At 46.3% G+C, this 20,007-nt stretch overlaps 1 protein-coding gene across 6 annotated transcripts in view; it reads right to left on the bottom strand.

The window, feature by feature from the left end:
* The window catches only part of LOC137333828 (BTB/POZ domain-containing protein KCTD8-like), a 247,316-nt gene that overhangs the window by 179,897 nt on the left and 47,412 nt on the right, over window positions 1–20,007 (bottom strand). Inside the window, exon 3 of one of the 6 annotated variants that reach the window (XM_067998236.1) lies at window positions 18,389–18,403. The exons of 4 other annotated variants lie outside the window; for them this stretch is intronic. In XM_067998236.1, coding sequence (XP_067854337.1) covers window positions 18,389–18,403 — 15 coding nt within the window. Of the gene's footprint in view, window positions 1–4,539; window positions 4,569–18,388; window positions 18,404–20,007 lie in introns of all 6 variants that reach the window. One more of the 6 variants, XM_067998433.1, reaches the window with a different exon arrangement.

Here is a 20,007-nt window from a genome sequence, read left to right as displayed (position 1 = left end):
ACACGGGTCTCCAGCAAGGCAAACACCACACCTGGCAGTGGGAGACCAATGGGAAAATTTTAACCCCAACAAACGGGTGGGTTGGGGGCGGGTGGGTAGTTAAAACAATTGTTTTCCGATGCAACAGCAACCTGGCTCCAAAGCAACCACTTCCCGGTTTAATGGAGGAGCGTTTGGTTGCATGCGAGTAACCTACTCGCCGCAGTTGGGTCCCTAATTAGTTCAGGTGGGCGGGTAGTTCTCGGAGCAATTAGCGTCATTATGAGACATTAATTAGGTCTTTTCAAATTGATTTTCACAGACCTTTAAATTTAATACCTCCAGCACAGGTTTCCAGGGGCTCGTGAATCTCGCCAGTGAAAAGGAGGTGAGAAGGGCCGGATCATGAAGTAAGTGCCTTTATTGCACTGCTTGTGGACCAGGAGGAACTGGAGTATTTCCTTCAAGCCACAATTGGTCCCCTGCAATCGGGCTGACGCTCCCCATCCCCTGATGTCCGAGACCCCCCAATATCTGAGCTACCCCCCAATGTCCGAGACACCCGATAATGTCCGAGACCCCCCGATGATGTCCGAGACCCTCACCCGATGTCCAAGACCCCCGCCCATGTCCGAGACCCCCGCCCGATGTCCGAGACTCCCCTCCAATGTCTGAGGCACTCCCCGATGTCCGAGGCGCTCCCCCGACGTCCGAGGCACCCCCCGTGTCTGAGACCCCCTTCGATATCTGAGATTCCCCCCCGTGTCCAAGACACCCCGATGTCCGAGAGAACCCCCCCGATGTCCGAGACCCCCCCGATGTCCGAGACCCACCCTTATGTGTGAGACCCCCCCTCCCCCCTCCCGATGTCCGAGACACTCCACGATGTGTGACCTCAACCCCTAACTATATAAATGTAATTATAAACATTTACCCACCTTCCAGCCCTCCAGTATCTCCTTGTAGCGATTGCCCTCCTGGCATCTGCTCCCGGCTGCTTTCCCGCCTGACAGACAGCCAGCCTATCAATCAAGCTGGCTATCAGATGGAAAACCTTTTGAAAAATTTTAAAACAGGTCCTACAGTTAAATTCAGTAGGACCTGCGGGAAACCCTTACTTCCCGGTTTCCCGTCCGCAAAACCCCATCCCTGCTCTCTTCCCGGCTCCAAGTTAATATCGGGGCCGTGGGCTCTGGGAGTCAATTGCTGAAGAACAATACAAAAGCAGCTTTTGTCTCTGGTTCCACACTTTGAGTATTCATATATATTGATGCACATAACTTTGGTTGTTCTCCCTCACTCTGCACCTGTCGGTTAAAAAGCTTAGCGATGTTAAATATTTAATTTTAAAATGTTGACGGGTGTTTTAACAAGGCAAAAATGTGGTAATCCAAAACCATCCCCTTTTTCCTGGTTGCATCTGTCTTGGAGTTAAGGATCTCATTAAATACAAGAATCCCACTAGATTTAAGACAGTGGCTTCTGACAATTGGTACAGCTAAAAAATTTTGGTCACGTGTTTGAATAACACCTGTCTAACATATAATTATTGTCTGTATTGCTTTGGTTGAGCTTCATTTCCACTTTATTGGGTTCAATCTTCAAATAGCAGCGGGATGGCAGCGGACCCCCCGCCCACCCCGGTCAATGGGTGCGCGGCAAACCCGGATAATAAAAACTTACCCATGTGATCATGAGTTAATTGATGGCCCTTAACGTGGCTTCCGGGTTTGCCGTCCGAAAGCTGGGAAGTGGGCAGACTGCACACCCGCATGACAGGCTGTCAGCTGGAGCGTCTACATTTAAAGGGCCATTGCTCCAATGGATTTTGCTGGAGCAAAGACCAAGAACACACAATATGGAGCAGCACAGGGGCAAGGCTGCTCCAAGATTTAATGATGCCTCACTGCAGAAGCTATTGGCCGGGGTGAGGAGGAGGAGGGAACTGTTTTACCCGACTGACAGGAGGAAGTGCCCTGCCTCTGCCACCATTGAAGGCCTGGCTCGAGGTGACAGAGGAGGTCAGCAGCAGCAGCAACATATCCAGGTGTGGGATCCAGTGCAGGAAGTGTTTCAATGACCTAACTAGGTCAGCAAAAGTGAGGACACTTACTGATTCTCCTGCATTCCGTGTTCCACATCACTGCACCCCCACCAACCCAAATCATTCAGCACTGCCAAGACTACTCCATCACATCACTCCTCACACCCACCTAAGGCACATCCTCAACTTACCTGCACTTCCTCACCTCCCCATTAGTCACCCCACCATGACCACTCACCCCAATCCTGATCCAATGTGATGTCTTTGTTTCATACTCACCCTCTGATGCATCTCTTTCACGCTCAGCCTCACCCAAAGCAATGCATTCATCAGCTGACCACTTCACCTCTCTCACTCACTCGCACATCTGTACTTTCTCCCCTTCTAGAAGAGAGTGTAAAATGCACGCGAGAGGGTGAGGACTGGAGGGGGCCACAACAAATAATGGTCCTCACATACGTGGAGGAGGAGGCCCTGGAGATCAGCCGCACTCTCGAGTGCCTGTCCATCAGGAACGCTGAGACTGGCACCCCACAAACATCTGGTGAAACAACTTTAACATTCATCACACAGAACATGAATTGATGTTAACAACGCTTGGCATGTTGAACACCTCAGTATGCTCATCGCAACATGACACATCTGTGATGATGCTTAATATTGCCTTCTGTTCTTTAACAGGTTATTCAACGACGGCAGTGTTGGGAGAGGGCGATTCCTCAGAGGAGCTCCCGGCCTCTGAGGGCGCACCGTCACATCTTAGTGAGCCATCCACCAGCGCAGATACTCACTCCTTGGTGGGTTCTAGTAGTCAGTTAATTGGGTTGGCACCTGGTGATTCACCAAGTGAACACGAGCAGACACTGGTGGCAGGGGCAGCTGTGGAGAGTCCGCGTCGGTGGGCGCACTCCCCTCCAGGCTCTGCTCAGCTGGACACAGATGCTGAACCCTGGGGGCCATCCTTTAAAAGTAGAATGATCGAGGGACAATAGCACGTTTGCGAGGTATTGGAACAGGTGCCACGCGCACTCTCCACAATCGTGCAGAGGATGGAGGAGTCCAACTCCTGCATGAGTGGAATGGTGGCAGGGAGGGAATCTCCGAGATAGTGTCACAGGGACATGAGCAACTGTCTGAGATAGTGTCGCACATAACTGCTGAAATGTCTGAGATAGTGTCGCGGGTAACTGCTGAAAAGTCTGAGTGTCGTAGGTAACTGTGGAAATATCTGTGATGGAGAGAAGGCTAGCCTCCATTGGGCTTCAAGCACGGCTCACAAATGAGTTCATTTAGGCTCTGACAATGGCTGTGTGGACTCAGGGTGAACTACATTCTTAGAAAGGCAGACAGATACATCAGCACTAGCCTTACAAGGCATCACACATGTCCTCCAAACCATTGTCCAGTAGAGTGGTAGGAGTGATGTGGGCCTGGCCCAGGAGAGGGATGATGGCGAAAGGGGACATGGAAGCGGGGACCCCACTCAAAGCGCTCCCACATCTCACCTGTTGCCCCCCTCTCAACCAGTACCTGCAATGCTGCCTCCTCTCCAGGTGGCCGAGTCTGCCCCTGCAGAGGTGCAGGTGGAGCTGTCTTTGGAGGGGTCCTTGTGGGCTCCAAAACCCAGAGGGCATAGGCCGAAAGCATCTAAGCAGTCCGGGCATGAACAAGAACAACCTGCCACTACCTCTGCTGCAGCCACAGGGGATGCACCACGTAGAAGTAGTAGGAAGAGAAAGGTTAAGGTTTTGTGGTCACGAAGGGTATACACAGGCGTGTCTGACAGACTGTCATGTTTTTCATTTATATTTGGTTTATGTTAAAGTCACATTAAATGTTATCATTCTCACCACTACTGCCACGTCTTGCCAATTCTTGACTGGCTTTTGTGATAGGGCCCTTTCATGTGATTCATCATGAACCACGACACTTGATGCCACCCAGTGGGTCACTTTACAGTGGGTGTAAGTGTAGTTGCAGGACTGTTTTGTGCAGGGTGTTGGTGGGGGGGGGGGTTGGGGGGGTTGCTGGTGTTGGCGCTGGTGTTCCAGGTGGTGTGAGGATTGGACTCTTCTGACTTTCTGATCTCATGAGATCCGTTCACAAATGAGTGACTCCCTGGCCTCACGAGCAGCCAGGTGAGTCGCTGCTCTGCCCATGGGTTCATCCTCCTCCTCCTCCTCTTGCTCCTCCTCAATCCTTGACAGCAGATGTGGATGCTGGATGAGGGCATGGGGCCTCATCAACCGGCACCATGTAGTGCAGGACACAACACATTACTATAATGCGACCCACTCTTACTGGCACGTATTAAAGTGCTCCCCCAGAATGATCGCGGCACCAAATCGCACCTTGAGCAGCCCTATCACATGTTCAGTTACAGACCTGGTGGCGATGTGGCTGTCGTTGTATTGACATTGTTGCTCGCTGATGGGGTTCCTCAGAGGTGTCATGAGCCACATGTGCAGGGGGTATCCCTGGTCCCTGAGGAGCCAGCCCTTAAGGGTGTTCGGTGCATTGGAAGAGGCCCAGGATGTTGGATTCCCTCAGAATGAACGAATCGTTGCAGCTGCCAGGGAATCTGGCGCATACGTGAAGGAATCTTTTGGGTGGTCACAAACCAGCTGAGTGTTGATGGAGTGATATCCCTTTCTGTTGATGAACAGTCCTGGCTTGAGTGGAGGAGCTCGGATTGCTATATGGGTGCAATCGATTGCAGAGTGGAATCCAACTGCCCTCTCCACCTGGCTGAGGCCGTCCATGGGGAACTTGACGTATTGCGAGGCCCTGCGAAACAAGCCGTCGGTGACCTGCCTTATACACTTGTAGGCAGACGACTGAGAGACCCCGGCGATATCACCAGTGGCACCCTGGAATGATCCGGAGGTGAAGAAGTTGAGGGCAGTGGTGACTTTGACAGTGACAGGTAAGGAGATGCTGCTCTGCCCAGCTGGGAGCAGCTCGGCATAAAGGTGGCTGCAGGTGACTGCAACCACCTGGTGACTCACTCTCAGCCTCCTATGTACTGCTCCTCAAAGAGGTCCAGGAAGCTAAGCCTTGGTCTGTGGACTCTCTGGTGAGGGTAGTGCCTTCTGTGACGTCGGTCCCTCTGTTGTTGCCCTCTGTGCTCTTGTGCAGGTGCCTGTGGCGCAGCACTGTGTTGTGGAGCTCCATCAACACTCAGCTGGTTTGTGACCACCCAAAAGATTTCTTCACGTGTGGCTCCACTGTGCCTGGCGAGGATGGTGATGTTCCTCCTCCTCGGATGTAGTGATGAATGCAGCCATCACGCCCCCCAGCCTGATGATGTCAGTTTGAGGGGGTCCGAAAAGTTGGTAAATATGTGGAAACAGAACAATTCTGAGTGTGAACCAAGAATTTTCAGTCTAAACACAAAGATCTCCCAGTCAAAAGTTTGTCTGAAACCTGAGTGCCCTGCTGCAATAACTGACCTTTTATCCCCATCTGTCAAACAGGCATTTAAATGTCCAAATGGCTGCTGCCTGAAACACGACTCCTTCAACATGAAGTGTTTCCCACAGCACGGGAAACACACTGAAGCAGAATCAAAATCCTTTCCCTGCCTCGATCACCATAGAATTAAGAGCTTTAACAACTTTAACTATCTTAATGACTGCATTAAATATCAGCCCGCGGCTTTAATTGCCGGCGGCACTTCCAGATTCCTGAAGCACGTGCACACAGATGGGTCTGTGTGAAATGCACAAGTCGGTGGGTTGGAGCCGGCTTCCTTACCTACTCCGGATTTTCCCAATTTTTGTTGCTTCCCCGCTCCCAACGCACCCGGACTTCTATTTGAAAATTGAGCCCATTATGTCTGCTTCATTTAAATAATCAATATAATTTCATACCTCACAAATCAATGTTGTAAAGAAACGATTGAATCTGTTAATGAATTTCACAGTTGGAACTGTATATATAGATAGTAAAAGATTTCACACTTAATTGGTGTCATTAACTATTTAAAGAAACACTCACAGTCTCACTGACTCATTGAAGTTTTGCTTTACCTCATATACAATCTGTTCAACTTGATTTAAACAGGCACTGGCTTCAGGAAATAAATGGAATACAAACTGATTATCAAGTGTTTGCCATCACATGATATGATGATGTAAATCACACCAAAACACATCAGCGCACATTATTATCATGATGAAAATGGCATGGCTTCTCTGACTCACCCCCTCTCCAGCTAAAAAAAGGATTGACAAAGGCTTCTTCATTGAAGAGTGTGCTCAGTTGGAGTTCGAATGCCGAGCTTGACAGGGAGGTGATATTCAAGGTGGATGTGGATCATGTGATGCTACAATGATTGTGTAACATGGCATATTTAAATTAGAGGTACATTATTTGTATCTGGTGCTGATTTATTGGCTGGTTCCTACAATGTGTGATTGTAATTTAAATTAATACCTTCTGACTTGACCTCACAGTGGCCTGGGTCATGAAGCAGAGATTTCACCATGCTGGTATAAACACCTGAACTGAATTACCTTACTGCGTTCTTTAGGTAAGCCCAAATACCATTTAAAAAAAGTATACAACCAAACGGGGATGAGTATATCTTTGGATACAATGGCCCCAAGATTCCTGGGATTGTGAGAATGGGAAAGAAGATTTCCACCCGGGTGCCCGGGTTCCGCTGGGATTTGGCCCTGCCCAAAGTGACCTTTTAAATAACTGTGGAGGGTGTGGACTGATCTTCCATCTGCTCCACCTCACGTCATGGGAGAATGTCGGGAGGGCTCCCAGACTACCTCAGGCAATTTCACCCAGTCCAGCTCAGGGCTGACCTGAGTCCCTCTGAAGGTTTTACAAAAGCCCCAAACCTTTACTAGGGAAAGGTAATTGATTCCAGAGCAAAATGATTACCCTCCCCAAGAGGCCTGCTTGCTCCATCAGGAGGTAAGAAAGGAAGATTCTGGTCGAGCCATTCCAGGACCTCCTCTCTGCCTTCAGAATGACATGGTTCTGCTCCAACATTCTGACCGGCAGTTAGGGGCAGATGCCACTAAAGTGTCCTTGCCAGCGCAATGCGGCCACCCGGGCAGATGGATGTTCTACTCTATTGCCGGTGGAGCGGAACCCATGTGGTGTGTTGCCTCTCCGGTGCCAGGGTAAAGGATATCACTGAGAGGGTGCAGGACATGTTGAGGGGGGAAGGGGAAGTGCCAGAAGTCATGGTCCATGTGGGAACCAATGACATAGGAAGGAAAAGGATCAAGGTCCTGCAGTCAGAGTTTCAGGAGCTAGAGACAAAGTTAAACAGCAGGACCCGAATGGTCCAGTGCCAAGCGCTAGTGAGTATAGGAATAGTAGAATAAGACAGGTTAATGTGTGGCTGGAGAAATGGTGCAGGAGAGAGGGCTTCAGATTCCTGGGGCATTGGAACTGGTTTTGGGGCAGGAGGGATCTGTTCAAGATGGATGGGTTGTACCTCAGCGGGAACCAATGTCCTCATGGGGAGGTTAACAAGTGCTGTGGGGGAGGGTTTAAACTAGTTTGGCAGGGGGATGGGCATCAGGATGAAATATTAGAGAGGAGAAACAAGGTGCAAGACTGGGAGAGACAAATAACACTAGAGTAAAGAATAGTTCAGAAATAGGAGGGATCAGACAGGGGGCAAATGAGACTGATGAGATTGGAGTGCATGTGCGTAAATGCATGGTAAATGAGGTTGGTGAACTGCAGGCACAAGTGCCAAGATGGGACTATGATATAGTGACAATAACAGAGACTTGGCTCAAAGAAGGGAAAGGTTGAGAACTTAATATTCTTGGCTATAAGGTATTTAGGAAAGATAGGGAAGGAGAGAATGGTGTGTGTGGGGGGGGTGGCAGTATTGATCAAAGAAACTATTATAGAACTGGAAAGGGATGATGTAGTTGAGGGTCAAAGACAGAATCTATTTGGTTAGAATTAAGGAACAATAGAGGAACTATTACACTACTGGGTGTATACTAGAGCCCACCAAATAGTGGGAAGAAGATAGAGGAGAACATTTGCAGGCTAATTATAGAAAGATGCAAGAACTATAGAGTAGTGATAACAGGGGACTTCAATTATCACAATATAGACTATGATATATTGTCAGAGTAAAGGGCAAAGAGTGGGAGAAATTCCTGAAATGCATAGAAGAGAACTTTCTTGATCACTGTGTTTCCAGCCAAACGAGAAAGGAAGCAGTGCTGGATCTAGTTCTGAAAAATGAAGTAAAGCATGTTTCAGTCGGGAATCATTTGGGGAACAGTTATCATATAAACTTTGGAATAGTTATGAAAAAGGACAAGGAACAATCAAGCATAAAAATACTTAACTGGAGAAGGACTAATTTCAGTGAGTTAAAAAGGGATCTTGCCCAGGTGGATTGGAATCAAAAAATTTTAGGCAAAACAGTAATTGAACAATGGGAGGCCTTCTAGGAGGAGATGGTTCGGGTACAGAGTAGACACAATCCCACGAGAGGGAAAAGAAGGGCATCCAAAGTTTGAGCTCCCTGAATGACTAAAGATATGGAGATTAAAATTAAACAGAAAAAAGAGGCTTATGAAAAATATAAGGTTCATAATACAGTTGAGAACCAAGCTGAGTACAGAAAGTACAGAAGAGATCTAAAAAAGGGAATAGGAGGGGCAAAGACAGAGTAAGAGAATAGGTTAGTGACTAACATAAAAGGGGACCCAAAAGTCTTTTATAAACATGTAAATAGATCATTAAAATGTCATGGACAGGTACAGAAAATAATCAAAAAGGCTAATGGAATGCTGGCCTAGTGGACTAGAATACAAGGAGGTAGAAGTTATGCTACAGTTATACAAAACTCTGGTTAGACCATACCTGGAGTATTGTGTTCAATTCTGGGCACCGCACCTTAGGAAGGATATATTGGCCTTGGAGGGAGTGCAGTGTAAATTTGCAAGAATGATACCTGGACTCCAAGGGTTAAATTACGAGGAGAGATTACAAAAAGTAGGGTTGTATTCCCTGGAATTTAGAAGATTAAGGGGTGATTTGATCTAAGTTTTCAAGATATTAAGGGGAACTGATAGGGTAGATAGAGAGAAACTATTTCCGTTGATTGGGGAATCTAGGACTAGGGGACATAGCCTAAAAATTAGAGCCAGGACTTTCAGGAGTGAAGTTAGGAAACATTTCTACATGCAAAGTGGGTAGAAGTTTGGAACTCTCTTCCACAAACGGCAGTTGATGTTAGCTCAATTGTTAATTTTAAATCTGAGATTGATAGATTTTTGTTAACCAAAGGTATTAAGGGATATGGGGCAAAGGCAGGTGTATCGAGTTAGCTCACAGATCAGCCATGATCTTGTTGAATGGCAGAACAAGCTCGAGGGACGAAATGGCCTACTCGTGGTCCTATGTTTCTATGTTCCTATAGTAAAAGAGTAGTCAAAGGAAGGATGGGGCCAATTCGGGACAAAAAAGGAGATCTTCTTGTGGAGGCAGAGGGTATGGCTGAGGTGCTAAATGAATATTTCACATCAGTCTTCACTAGAGAAGAGGATGTTGCCAATGTAGCAGTAAAGGAGGAGGTAATAGCAACATTGGATAGGATAAAAATAGATAAAGAGGAGTTACAGAGTCACAGAGTCACAGAAGTTTACAACATGGAAACAGGCCCTTCGGCCCAATATGTCCATGTCGCCCAGTTTATACCACTAAGCTAGTCCCAGTTGCCTGCATTTGGCCCATATCCCTCTATACCCATCTTACCCATGTAACTGTCCAAATGCTTTTTAAAAGACAAAATTGTACCCGCCTCTACTACTGCCTCTGGCAGCTCGTTCCAGACACTCACCACCCTTTGAGTGAAAAAATTGTCCCTCTGGACCCTTTTGTATCTCTCCCCGCTCACCTTAAATCTATGCCCCCTCGTTATAGACTCCCCTACCTTTGGGAAAAGATTTTGACTATCTACCTTATCTATGCCCCTCATTATTTTATAGACTTCTATAAGATCACCCCTTAACCTCCTCCTCTCCAGGGAAAAAAGTCTCAGTCTATCCAACCTCTCCCTATAAGTCAAACCATCAAGTCCCGGTAGCATCCTAGTAAATCTTTTCTGCACTCTTTCTAGTTTAATAATATCCTTTCTATAATAGGGTGACCAGAACTGTACACAGTATTCCAAGTGTGGCCTAACTAATGTCTTGTACAACTTCAACAAGACATCCAGTTACTTAAAAGATTGGCAGTATTCAAAGTAGAAAAGTCACCCGGTCCAGATGGGATGCATCCTAGTTTACTGAGGGAAGTAAGGGTAGAAATTCCAGAGGCTCTGGCCACAATCTTCCAATCCTCCTTAGACATGGTGGTGGTGCCAGAGGACCGGAGGATTGCAAATGTTACACCTCTGTTCAAAAAATGGCAGAGGGTTGAATTTGGCAATTACAGGCCAGTCAGCCTAATGTCAGTGGTGGCAAATACTTTTAGAGACAATAATCCGGTACAAAATTAATTGGAACTTGGAAAGGTATGGACTAATAAATGAAAGGCAGCACACATTTGTAAAAGAAAAATCATGTTTGACTAACTTGATTGAGTTTTTTGATAACTTAATGGAGAGGGTTAATGAGGGTAGTGCGGTTGATGTTGTGTATAAGGACTATCAAGAGGCACAAAAGGCATTTGATATAATACTACATAATAGACTTGTTATCAAAATTAAAGCCCATGGGATTAAAGGGACAGTGGCAGCATGGATACAAAATTGGCTAAGGGACAGAAAGCAGAGTAGTGATGAACTGCTGTTTTTCAGACTGGAGGGAATTATACAGTGGTGTTCCCCAGGGGTCGGTATTAGGACCAGTGCTCTTTTTGATATATATATTAATGACCTGAATTTGGGTATAGAGGGTATAATTTCAAAGTCTGCAGATGACCTGAAACTCGGAAATATATTAAACAATGTGGAGGATAGTAACAGACTTCAGGAAGGCATAGACAGACTGGTAAAATGGGCAGACACATAGCAAATAAAATTTAATGCAGAGAAGTGTGAAGTGCTACATTTTGGTAGGAAGAATGAGGAGAGGCAATATAAACAAAATAGTACAATTTTAAAGGGGGTGCGGAAACAGAGATACCTGTGAATGTATGTACACAAATCTTTGAAGGTGGCAGGACAAGTTGAGAAGGCTGTTAAAAAAGCATATGGGATCGTTGGTTTTATTAATAAGGGCATAGAGTACAAAAACAAGGAAATTATGCTAAACCTTTATAAAACACTGGTTAGGCCTCAGCTGGAGTATTGTGTTCAACTCTGGGCACTACACTTTAGGAAGAATGTCAAGGCCTTTGAGGGGGACAGAAGAGATTTACTAGAATGGTACCTGAGATGAGGGACTTCAGATATGTGGAGAGACTGGAGAAGCTAGGATTGTTCTCCTTAGAGCAGAGATGCTGCATCATACTATGGTACAATGCGTCTTAGAATTTGAACATTTGGCAATCATAACCCTTATCCTGGTAACCTAGCATAAAGTTCCTTAGAGTAGTATGGAACATACATCGCTTCTGGTGGATTAGAGATCAGGCACAAACAGTGGAACCTCCATTATATAGAAGCATAGAATGGTACAGCACAGAAGAAGGACATCTGGCCCATTGTGCCTGTGCCGGCTCTTTGAAAGAGCTGTCCAATTAGTCCCATTCCCCTGTTCTTTCCCCATAGCCCTGCATTTTTCCCCTTCAAATATTTATCCAATTCCCTTTTGAAAGTTATCATTGAATCTGCTTCCACCACCCTTTCAGGTAGTGCATTCCAGATCATAACAACTCGCTGAGTAAAAAAGTCTCCTCATCTCGCCTCTGGTTCTTTTGCCAATTAATTTCAATCTGTGTCCTCTGGTTACCGACCCTTCTGCCACTGGAAACAGTTTCTCCTTATTTACCTATTTATCAAAACCGTTCATGATTTTGAACACCTCTAGTAAATATCCTCTTAACCTTCTCTGCTCTAAGGAGAACAACCCCAGCTTTTCTAGTCCGTCCATGTAACTGAAGTCCCTCATCCCTGGTACCATTCTAGTAAATCTCTTCTGCACCCTATCTAAGGCCTTGATATCCTTCCTAAAGTGTGGTTCCCAGATTTGGACACAATACGGGTACAGTAGCATAGTGGTTGTGTTACTGAACTAGTAATCCAGAGTCAAAAGTTCAAATCCCGCCATGGTAGCTGGAGAATTTAAATTCAATTAATTAAATAAAAATCTGGGATAAAAAAAACTAGTATCAGTAATGGTGGCTATGAAACTACCGGATTGTTGTAAAAACCCATGTGGTTCACTAATGCCCTTTAGGGAAGGAAACCTGACGTTCTTACCCACTCTGGCCTATATGTGATTCCAGACCCACAGCAATGTGGTTGATTCTTAATCGCCCTCTGAAATGGCCTAGTAAGCCACTACAGTCGTAAAATCTCACTATGAAAAGTCATAATAAGAATAAAACTGGACGGGCCACTAGGCACCGGACACGACAAACGCAAACCAAGCCAAGTTGACCCTGCAAAGTCCTCCTCACAAAGATCTGGGGACTTGTACCAAAATTGGGAAAACTGTCCCACAGACAAGTCAAGCAACAGCCTGACATAGCCATACTCACAGAATCATACCTTTCAGCCAACGTCCCAGACACTTCCATCACCATCCCTGGGTATGTCCTGTCCCACCGGCAGGACAGACCGACCAGAGGTGGCGGTACAGTGATATACAGTCAGGAGGGAGTGGCCTTGGGAGTCCTCAACATTGACTCCGGACCCCATAAAATGTCATGGCATCAGGCCAAACATGGGCAAGGAAACCACCCAGCTGGCCCTCCCTCAGCTGATGAATCAGTCCTCCTCCATGTTGAGCACCACTTGGAGGAGAGTGCTGAGGGTAGCAAGGGCACAAAATGTACTCTGGGTGGGGGACTTCAATGTCCATCACCAAGAGTGGCACAGTAGCACTACGCCTGGCTGAGTCCTGAAGGACATAATTGCCAGACTGGGCCTGTGGCTGGTGGTGAGTGAACCAACACGAGGGAAAAACCTACTTGACCTCATCCTCACCAATCTACCTGTCGCAGATGCATCTGTCCATGACAGTATTGGTAGGAGTGACCACTGCACAATCCTTGTGGAAACGAAGTCCCGTCTTCGCACAGAGGACACCATCCAACGTGTTGTGTGGCACTACCACCGTGCTCAATGGGATAGATTCAGAACAGATCTAGCAGCTCAAAACTGGCCATCCATGGGCACAGAGGGCCAGCAGCAGAATTGTATTCCAGCACAATCTGTAACCTCATGGCCCGGTATATTCTTCACTCTACCACTACCAACAAGCCAGGGGATCAACCCTGGTTCAATGAGGAATGTAGAAGAGCATGCCAGGGGCAGCACCTGGCATACCTAAAAATAAGGTGCCAACCTGGTGAAGCTACAACACAGGGCTACATGCATGCTAAACAGCAGAAGCAACATGCTATATACAGAGCTAAGTGATTCCACAACCAACGGATCAGATCAAAGCTCTGCAGTCCTGCAACATCCAGCCGTGAATGGTGGTGGACAATTGAACATCTAATGGGAGAAGGAGGCTCTGCAAACAACCCCATCCTCAATGATGGTAGAGTCCAGCATGTGAGTGCAAAAGACAAGGCTGAAGTATTTGCAACCATCTTCAGCCAGAAGTGCCGAGTAAATGATTCATCTCAGCCTCCTCCCGATATCCCCATCATCACAGAAGCCAGTCTTCAGACAATTCGATTTACGATTTACTCCACTTGATATCAAGAAACTGGTGAGTGCACTGGATACAGCAAAGGCTATGGGCCCCAACAACATCCCGGCTATAGTGCTGAAGACTTGTGCTCCAGAACTAGCCACACCTCTAGCCAAGCTGTTCCAGTACAGCTACAACACTGGCATCGACCCGACAATGTGGAAAATTGCCCAGGGATGTCCTGTCTACAAAAAGCAGGACAAATCTAATCCAGCCAATTACCACCACATCAGTCTACTCTCAATCATCAGCAAAGTGATGGAAGGTGTCGTCGACAGTGCTATCAAGTGGCACTTACTCACCAATAACCTGCTCACCGATGCTCAGTTTGGGTTCCGCCAGGACCACTTGGCTCCAAACCTCATTACATCCTTGGTTCAAACATGGACAAAAGAGCAGAATTCCAGAGGTGAGGTGAGAGTGACTGCCCTTGACATCAAGACAGCATTTGACCGAGTGTGGCACCAAGGAGCCCTCGTAAAATTGAAGTCAATGGGAATCAGGGGGTAAACTCTCCAGTGGCTGGAGTCTTACCTCGCACAAAGGAAGATGGTAGTGGTTGTTGGAAGCCAATCATCTCAGCCCCAGGACATTGCTGCAGGAGTTCCTCAGGGCAGTGTCCTAGGCCCAACCATCTTCAGCTGCTTCATCAATGACCTTCCCTCCATCATAAGGTCAGAAGTGGGGATGTTCGCTGATGATTGCACAGTGTTCAGTTCCATTCGCAACCCCTCAGATAACGAAACAGTCCGAGCCCGCATGCAGCAAGACCTGGACAACATCCAGGCTTGGGCTGATAAATGGCAAGTAACATTCACGCCAGACAAGTGCCAGACAATGACCATCTCCAACATGAGAGAGTCTAACCACCTCCCCTTAACATTCAACGGCATTACCATCGCTGAACCCCACACCATCAACATCCTGGGGGTCACCATTGACCAGAAACTTAACTGGACCAGCCATATAAAGACTGTGGCTACAAGAGCAGGTCAGAGGCTGGGTATTCTGCGGTGAGTGACTCACCTCCTGACTCCCCAAAGCCTTTCCACCATCTACAAGGCACAAGTCAGGAGTGTGATGGAATACTCTCCACTTGCCTGGATGAGTGCAGCTCCAACAACACTCAAGAAGCTCGACACCATCCAGGACAAAGCAGCCTGCTTGATTGGCACCCCATCCACCACCCTAAACATTCACTCCCTTCACCACCGGAGCACTGTGGCTGCAGTGTGTGCCATCGTCCCAAACCCGCGACCTCTACCACCTAGAAGGACAAGAGCAGCAGGCACATGGGCACAACACCACCTGCACGTTCCCCTCCAAGTCACAAACCATCCCTACTTGGAAATATATCGCCATTCCTTCATCGTCGCTGGGTCAAAATCCTGGAACTCCCTTCCTAACAGCACGGTGGGAGAACCTTCACCACATGGACCGCAGCGGTTCAAGAAGGCGGCTCACCACCACCTTCTCAAGGGCAATTGGGGATGGGCAATAAATGCTGGCCTCGCCAGCGACGCCCACATCCCATGAACGAATAAAAGAAATGCTGTGACCTAACTGGTGATTTATAAAGGTTTATATAAGTCAACCTCATAATCCAAGAAAGATTAAACTCAATTTATGTCTTTTGAATCATACCTGTCTTCATTCTTGTGTAAGACCAAGATTTGGTCTTGGCTATCCAATAATTCCATGACCCCTGCATTATGGGGGGATTATTAAGGTTCTATTGTACTGACTGCTGGACTCCCAGAGTAAGTGGATTCATACCTCCAACCTCCATTCCTGCATACCCCCCCATTACAGTGTTCAAGATTCGCAGAAACACCACAGAAACGGCATAAACCACTTAGGGCGCTAAATTGGGCCGTGTAGCACCCGTTGTTTTGGCACTATGCGGCCTCCCAGATATCCAAGGTGGCGTCTTGGATATCCGAACGGCATCTTGGTAAAGGGTTTAGCACATGTGCAAATAATGAGTGCCGGCATTGTATGAAGTAAGGAGATTATGCGTTCGATCAGTGTGCAACGCTGATTTAAAGTGATACACACTATTTTGGCACTTAATGATCCACTCAACGCACTGTCTTAACCGTGACTATCTAAACATGTCTTAGATTGCCTGGAGGACCCCCTGGCAGAGCTATTTAAAGGAACAATGCAGGACTTACAGGTTAGTTACTGGATTATTGCTTCTTGTTGCTGATGCATTTGTAACTGTTTTTGGAGGTCCACTACACTTGAATACCAGGATTAGGAGACATTGGCTAACATTTAGAGCCAGGACGTGCAGGAGTGAAGTTAGGAAACATTTCTACACGCAAAGAGAAGTTTGGAATGCTCTTCTGCAAATGGCAGTTGATGCTAGCTCAATTGTGAATGTTAAATCTGAGATTGATAGATTTCTGTGAACCAAGGGTATTAAGGGATATGGGGCTAAGGCGGGTATATGGAGTTAGGTCACAGGTCCACCATGATCTCATTAAATGGTGGAACAGGCTCGAGGGGCTAAATGCCACTGCCACTTGCTGCCTCCTGTTATGCGCCACCTTCTCCTGCAAGAAAGCGGGATGTGTGTCTGGGTTATGTGCCTGTCATGGTTGAATAGCTGCCAGTATGTGTGGCCTGTGAGTTGTGGGTGTGTGGCTTGCAACAGTGGTAATGTGTAAGGGTGAGAGGAAGCACCTGATTAGAAGAGTTGAGTACTGATGGAAAGAGTTTGTTGGTATGTGGGTGATGGGGGGGTGTAGTGCATGAAGCACTGGATACGGCTAGTGGTGCAGTTGGTAGGTGATGCAACTTGACAGTTGCCTTCACTCACCTTGATCACACGTGTCAAAGCACTGAACTTCTTCCTGCATCCATGCTTGCATTGACTGCGTCCCCTACTGCCTCCTAAGCATATGTCTGGAGGGCCTTTTGCCCTCCCCCCCCACCCACCTCCTGCCGATATAGGATGTCCCTCCTTCTGTCCACCTCTTGCACCAAGGCTGCTAGTGCATCAGCAAAGAACCTTGGTGCACGCTCTCTCACAGGCCTGGTACAAACTCAGATCAGCAGATTGGTGAGGTCTGGCATACAGATTAGAGGATGTGGGATTTAATAGTGCGCAACCTTTATTCAATGTTTTAAAATAACTCAACAGTTTGTAAACATAGGGATGGGACCTGCATCTGTGTTTTACGTGTGCGATGTCTGATCTCTGTTCAGACTTCGCGCAGACCCATACCTTATTTTTAGCTACAACAAGTACCTGCTACCTTTAAGAGATGCAGGCTGCTTTTAAAAGGTGCAGCCTGCCTTCAAGAGATTCATGCTCCCCTTGCTGGTGGAAAGTGCGAATATCCTTGAATCCTCATGTCCTCGAATGCCTCATCCGGCCTGCGACGGGAGCACCGGGTGTGGGCTAATCGCGGATTGCGATACCTGTGCCCAGTTTCTGGGGTTAACCAATTTAACCCCCATAATCTTTTTGCTGGCTGAGAATATGGGCACATATCAGAAGGTATTAGATTCAAGCCCCACAGCAGAGATTTAGAAATCATAGAAATGTAGAAATCATAGAAAGATTACAGCATGGAAGGAGGCCATTCGGCCCATCAAGTCCACGCCGACTCTATGCACGAGCAATCCAGCTAGTTGTACTCCCCCACCCTATCCCCGTAGCCCTGCACATTTTTTCATTTCAATTACTTATCCAGTTCCCTTTTGAAGGCCATGATTGAATCTGCCTCCACCACCCCCTCAGGCAGCGCATTCCAGATCCCAACCACTCGTTGTGTAAAAAAGTTTTTCCTCATGTCATCTTTGCTTCTTTTGCCAATCACCTTAAATCTATGGCCTCTGGTTCTTGACCCTTCCACCAATGGGAAAAGTTTCTCTCTATCTACTCTGTCTAGACCCTTCATGATTTTGAATAACTATCAAATCTCCTTGCAACCGTCTCTGTTCCAAGGAGAACAATCCCAACTTCTCCAGTCTATCCACGTAATTTAAGTCCCTCATCCCTGGAATCATTCTAGTAAATCTCTTCTGCACCCTCTCCAAGGACTTTGCATCTTTCCTAAAGTGTGGTGCCCAGAACTGGACACAATACTCCAGTGGTGGCTGAACCAGTGTTTTATAAAGGTTCATCATGACTTCCTTGCTTTTGTACTCTATGCCTCTATTTATAAAGCCCAGGACCCCATATGCTTTTTTAACTGCTTTCTCAACCTGTCCTGCCACCTTCAACAATTTGTGCACATTTACCCCCTGATCCCTCTATTCCTCTATCCCCTTTAGAATTTTGTCCTCTAGTTTATATTGCCTCTCCTCATTTTTCCTACCGAAAAGCATCACCTCGCATTTTTCCACATTAAACTTCATCTGCCACATGTCCACCCATGCCACCAGCGTGTCTATATCCTCTTGAAGTCTATCACTATCCTCCTCACTGTTCACTAACCTTCCAAGTTTTGTGTCATCTGCAAATTTTGAAATTGTGCCCTGTACTCCCAAGTTCAAGTCATTAATATATATCAAGAAAAGGAGTGGTCCCAGCACCGACCCCTGGGGAACACCACTGCACACCTCCCTCCAGTCCAAAAAACAACTGTTCACCACTACTGTCTATTTCCTGTCCCTTAGTCAATTCTGTATCCATGTTGCTATTGTCCCCTTTATTCTATGGGCTGCAATCTTAATAGCAAGCCTACCACATTAATCTGGGCTTGCACTTCGGTGCAGTACTGAGGGAGCGCTGCGCTGTCGGAGGTGCCGTCTTTCGGATGAAAGGTTAAACCAAGGCTCCATCTGCCCTCTCAGGTGGACATAAAAGATCCCACAGCACTATTCGAAGAAGGGCAGGAGAGTTCTCACACACACCTGGCCAACATTTATCCCTCAACCAACACCTAAAAAAACAGATGGTCTTTCATTTCATTGCTGTTTGTGGGACCTTGCTGTGCATAAAATGGCTGCCACGTTTCCTACATTACAATAGTAAATACACTTCAAAAGTATTTTATTAGCTGTAAAGCACTTTGAGACATCCTGAGGTCATGAAAGGCAAGTTCTTTCTTCCATGCAACTTTAATATTAGAAGTGCCAATCCACACCCTACCTCTAACCACCAGTTGGACATCCTTCTATCTAAGATGTCAAATAATAACATTTAAACAATAGCATTGATTTTGTGCACAACAGTTTGTAATAGTTGCTACTTTGGATTTGGTATATTAGGTGGTATCACAATAGGATATAGCTGGAGATAACAAGAATGGATGCCTCACAAAATTGATTCTGACAGTTTCTGGGAGCACAGAGGACTTAAAGAAAACATTCTGCTGCGACAACAGATTTCCACAATATATTGTGTGCTCCAGTTACTCTTTTTCAGGAAGTGATAATTAACTCTGAATTTGAATTTCTGCACACTCTAGGATAGATTCAGATGATGACATTGTATAGAAGAGAGTTTGACAGGCCTAAGAAGTAATATGCATAGATTCTCCACTGGTACTTTTTTGATCAATACAGTCTATTGAGCAAATGTTCTATCCATGGCATCAACACAGAAGTCTGGGTAAACCTTGTTCTTTCAGACTAACAGCCTATCTCCATCTCTTTGATGTTATAGAAGGCTACAGAGTAGGCATGCTTGCCTGCAGTTATCAGGGTCTGACTTTGATCCTTTCTTTTGGGCAGGCACAAATGTTTCCTGCTTTCCATTTGAATGAGACAATATTGGTTAATAGAAACGGCTAAATTAGATGAGCCAAGTTTTTTTTAGATAAATTCAGATTACATAACAGTTCATGTTATTTTGATGTTATTCCCCATCACCTGGTTATTGAAATGTTATTTTTACAATTTACATTTGGACCCATATTCAATCACTACAGTGAATGTTTTATATGAAGATTTAAAGGTACTTTTTCACATCCAGGCAGTATTGGGGGGGGGGTGCGGAGGGAGGGGGAGAAAGTACATAAACTAGACTGAGAAAGTGAATTTAGAGGCTATCCTTCACATTTGAAATCATCTTGAATCCAGCCAGGATTAGTCCCTTATCGCTGACAGCTACAAATAAAATTAATGTTCAACGTCAACCTCAGTGGAGAAGCAGCACTGCACAAAATAGCCCATAATTAAGCAAATTCGAATTGTTAGACAGAAACGAGATTT

Source organism: Heptranchias perlo, chromosome 1 (assembly GCF_035084215.1).
Source record: "Heptranchias perlo isolate sHepPer1 chromosome 1, sHepPer1.hap1, whole genome shotgun sequence".
NCBI classification, from domain to species: domain Eukaryota; kingdom Metazoa; phylum Chordata; class Chondrichthyes; order Hexanchiformes; family Hexanchidae; genus Heptranchias; species Heptranchias perlo.
This window is presented reverse-complemented; position numbering and strand designations above follow the sequence as displayed.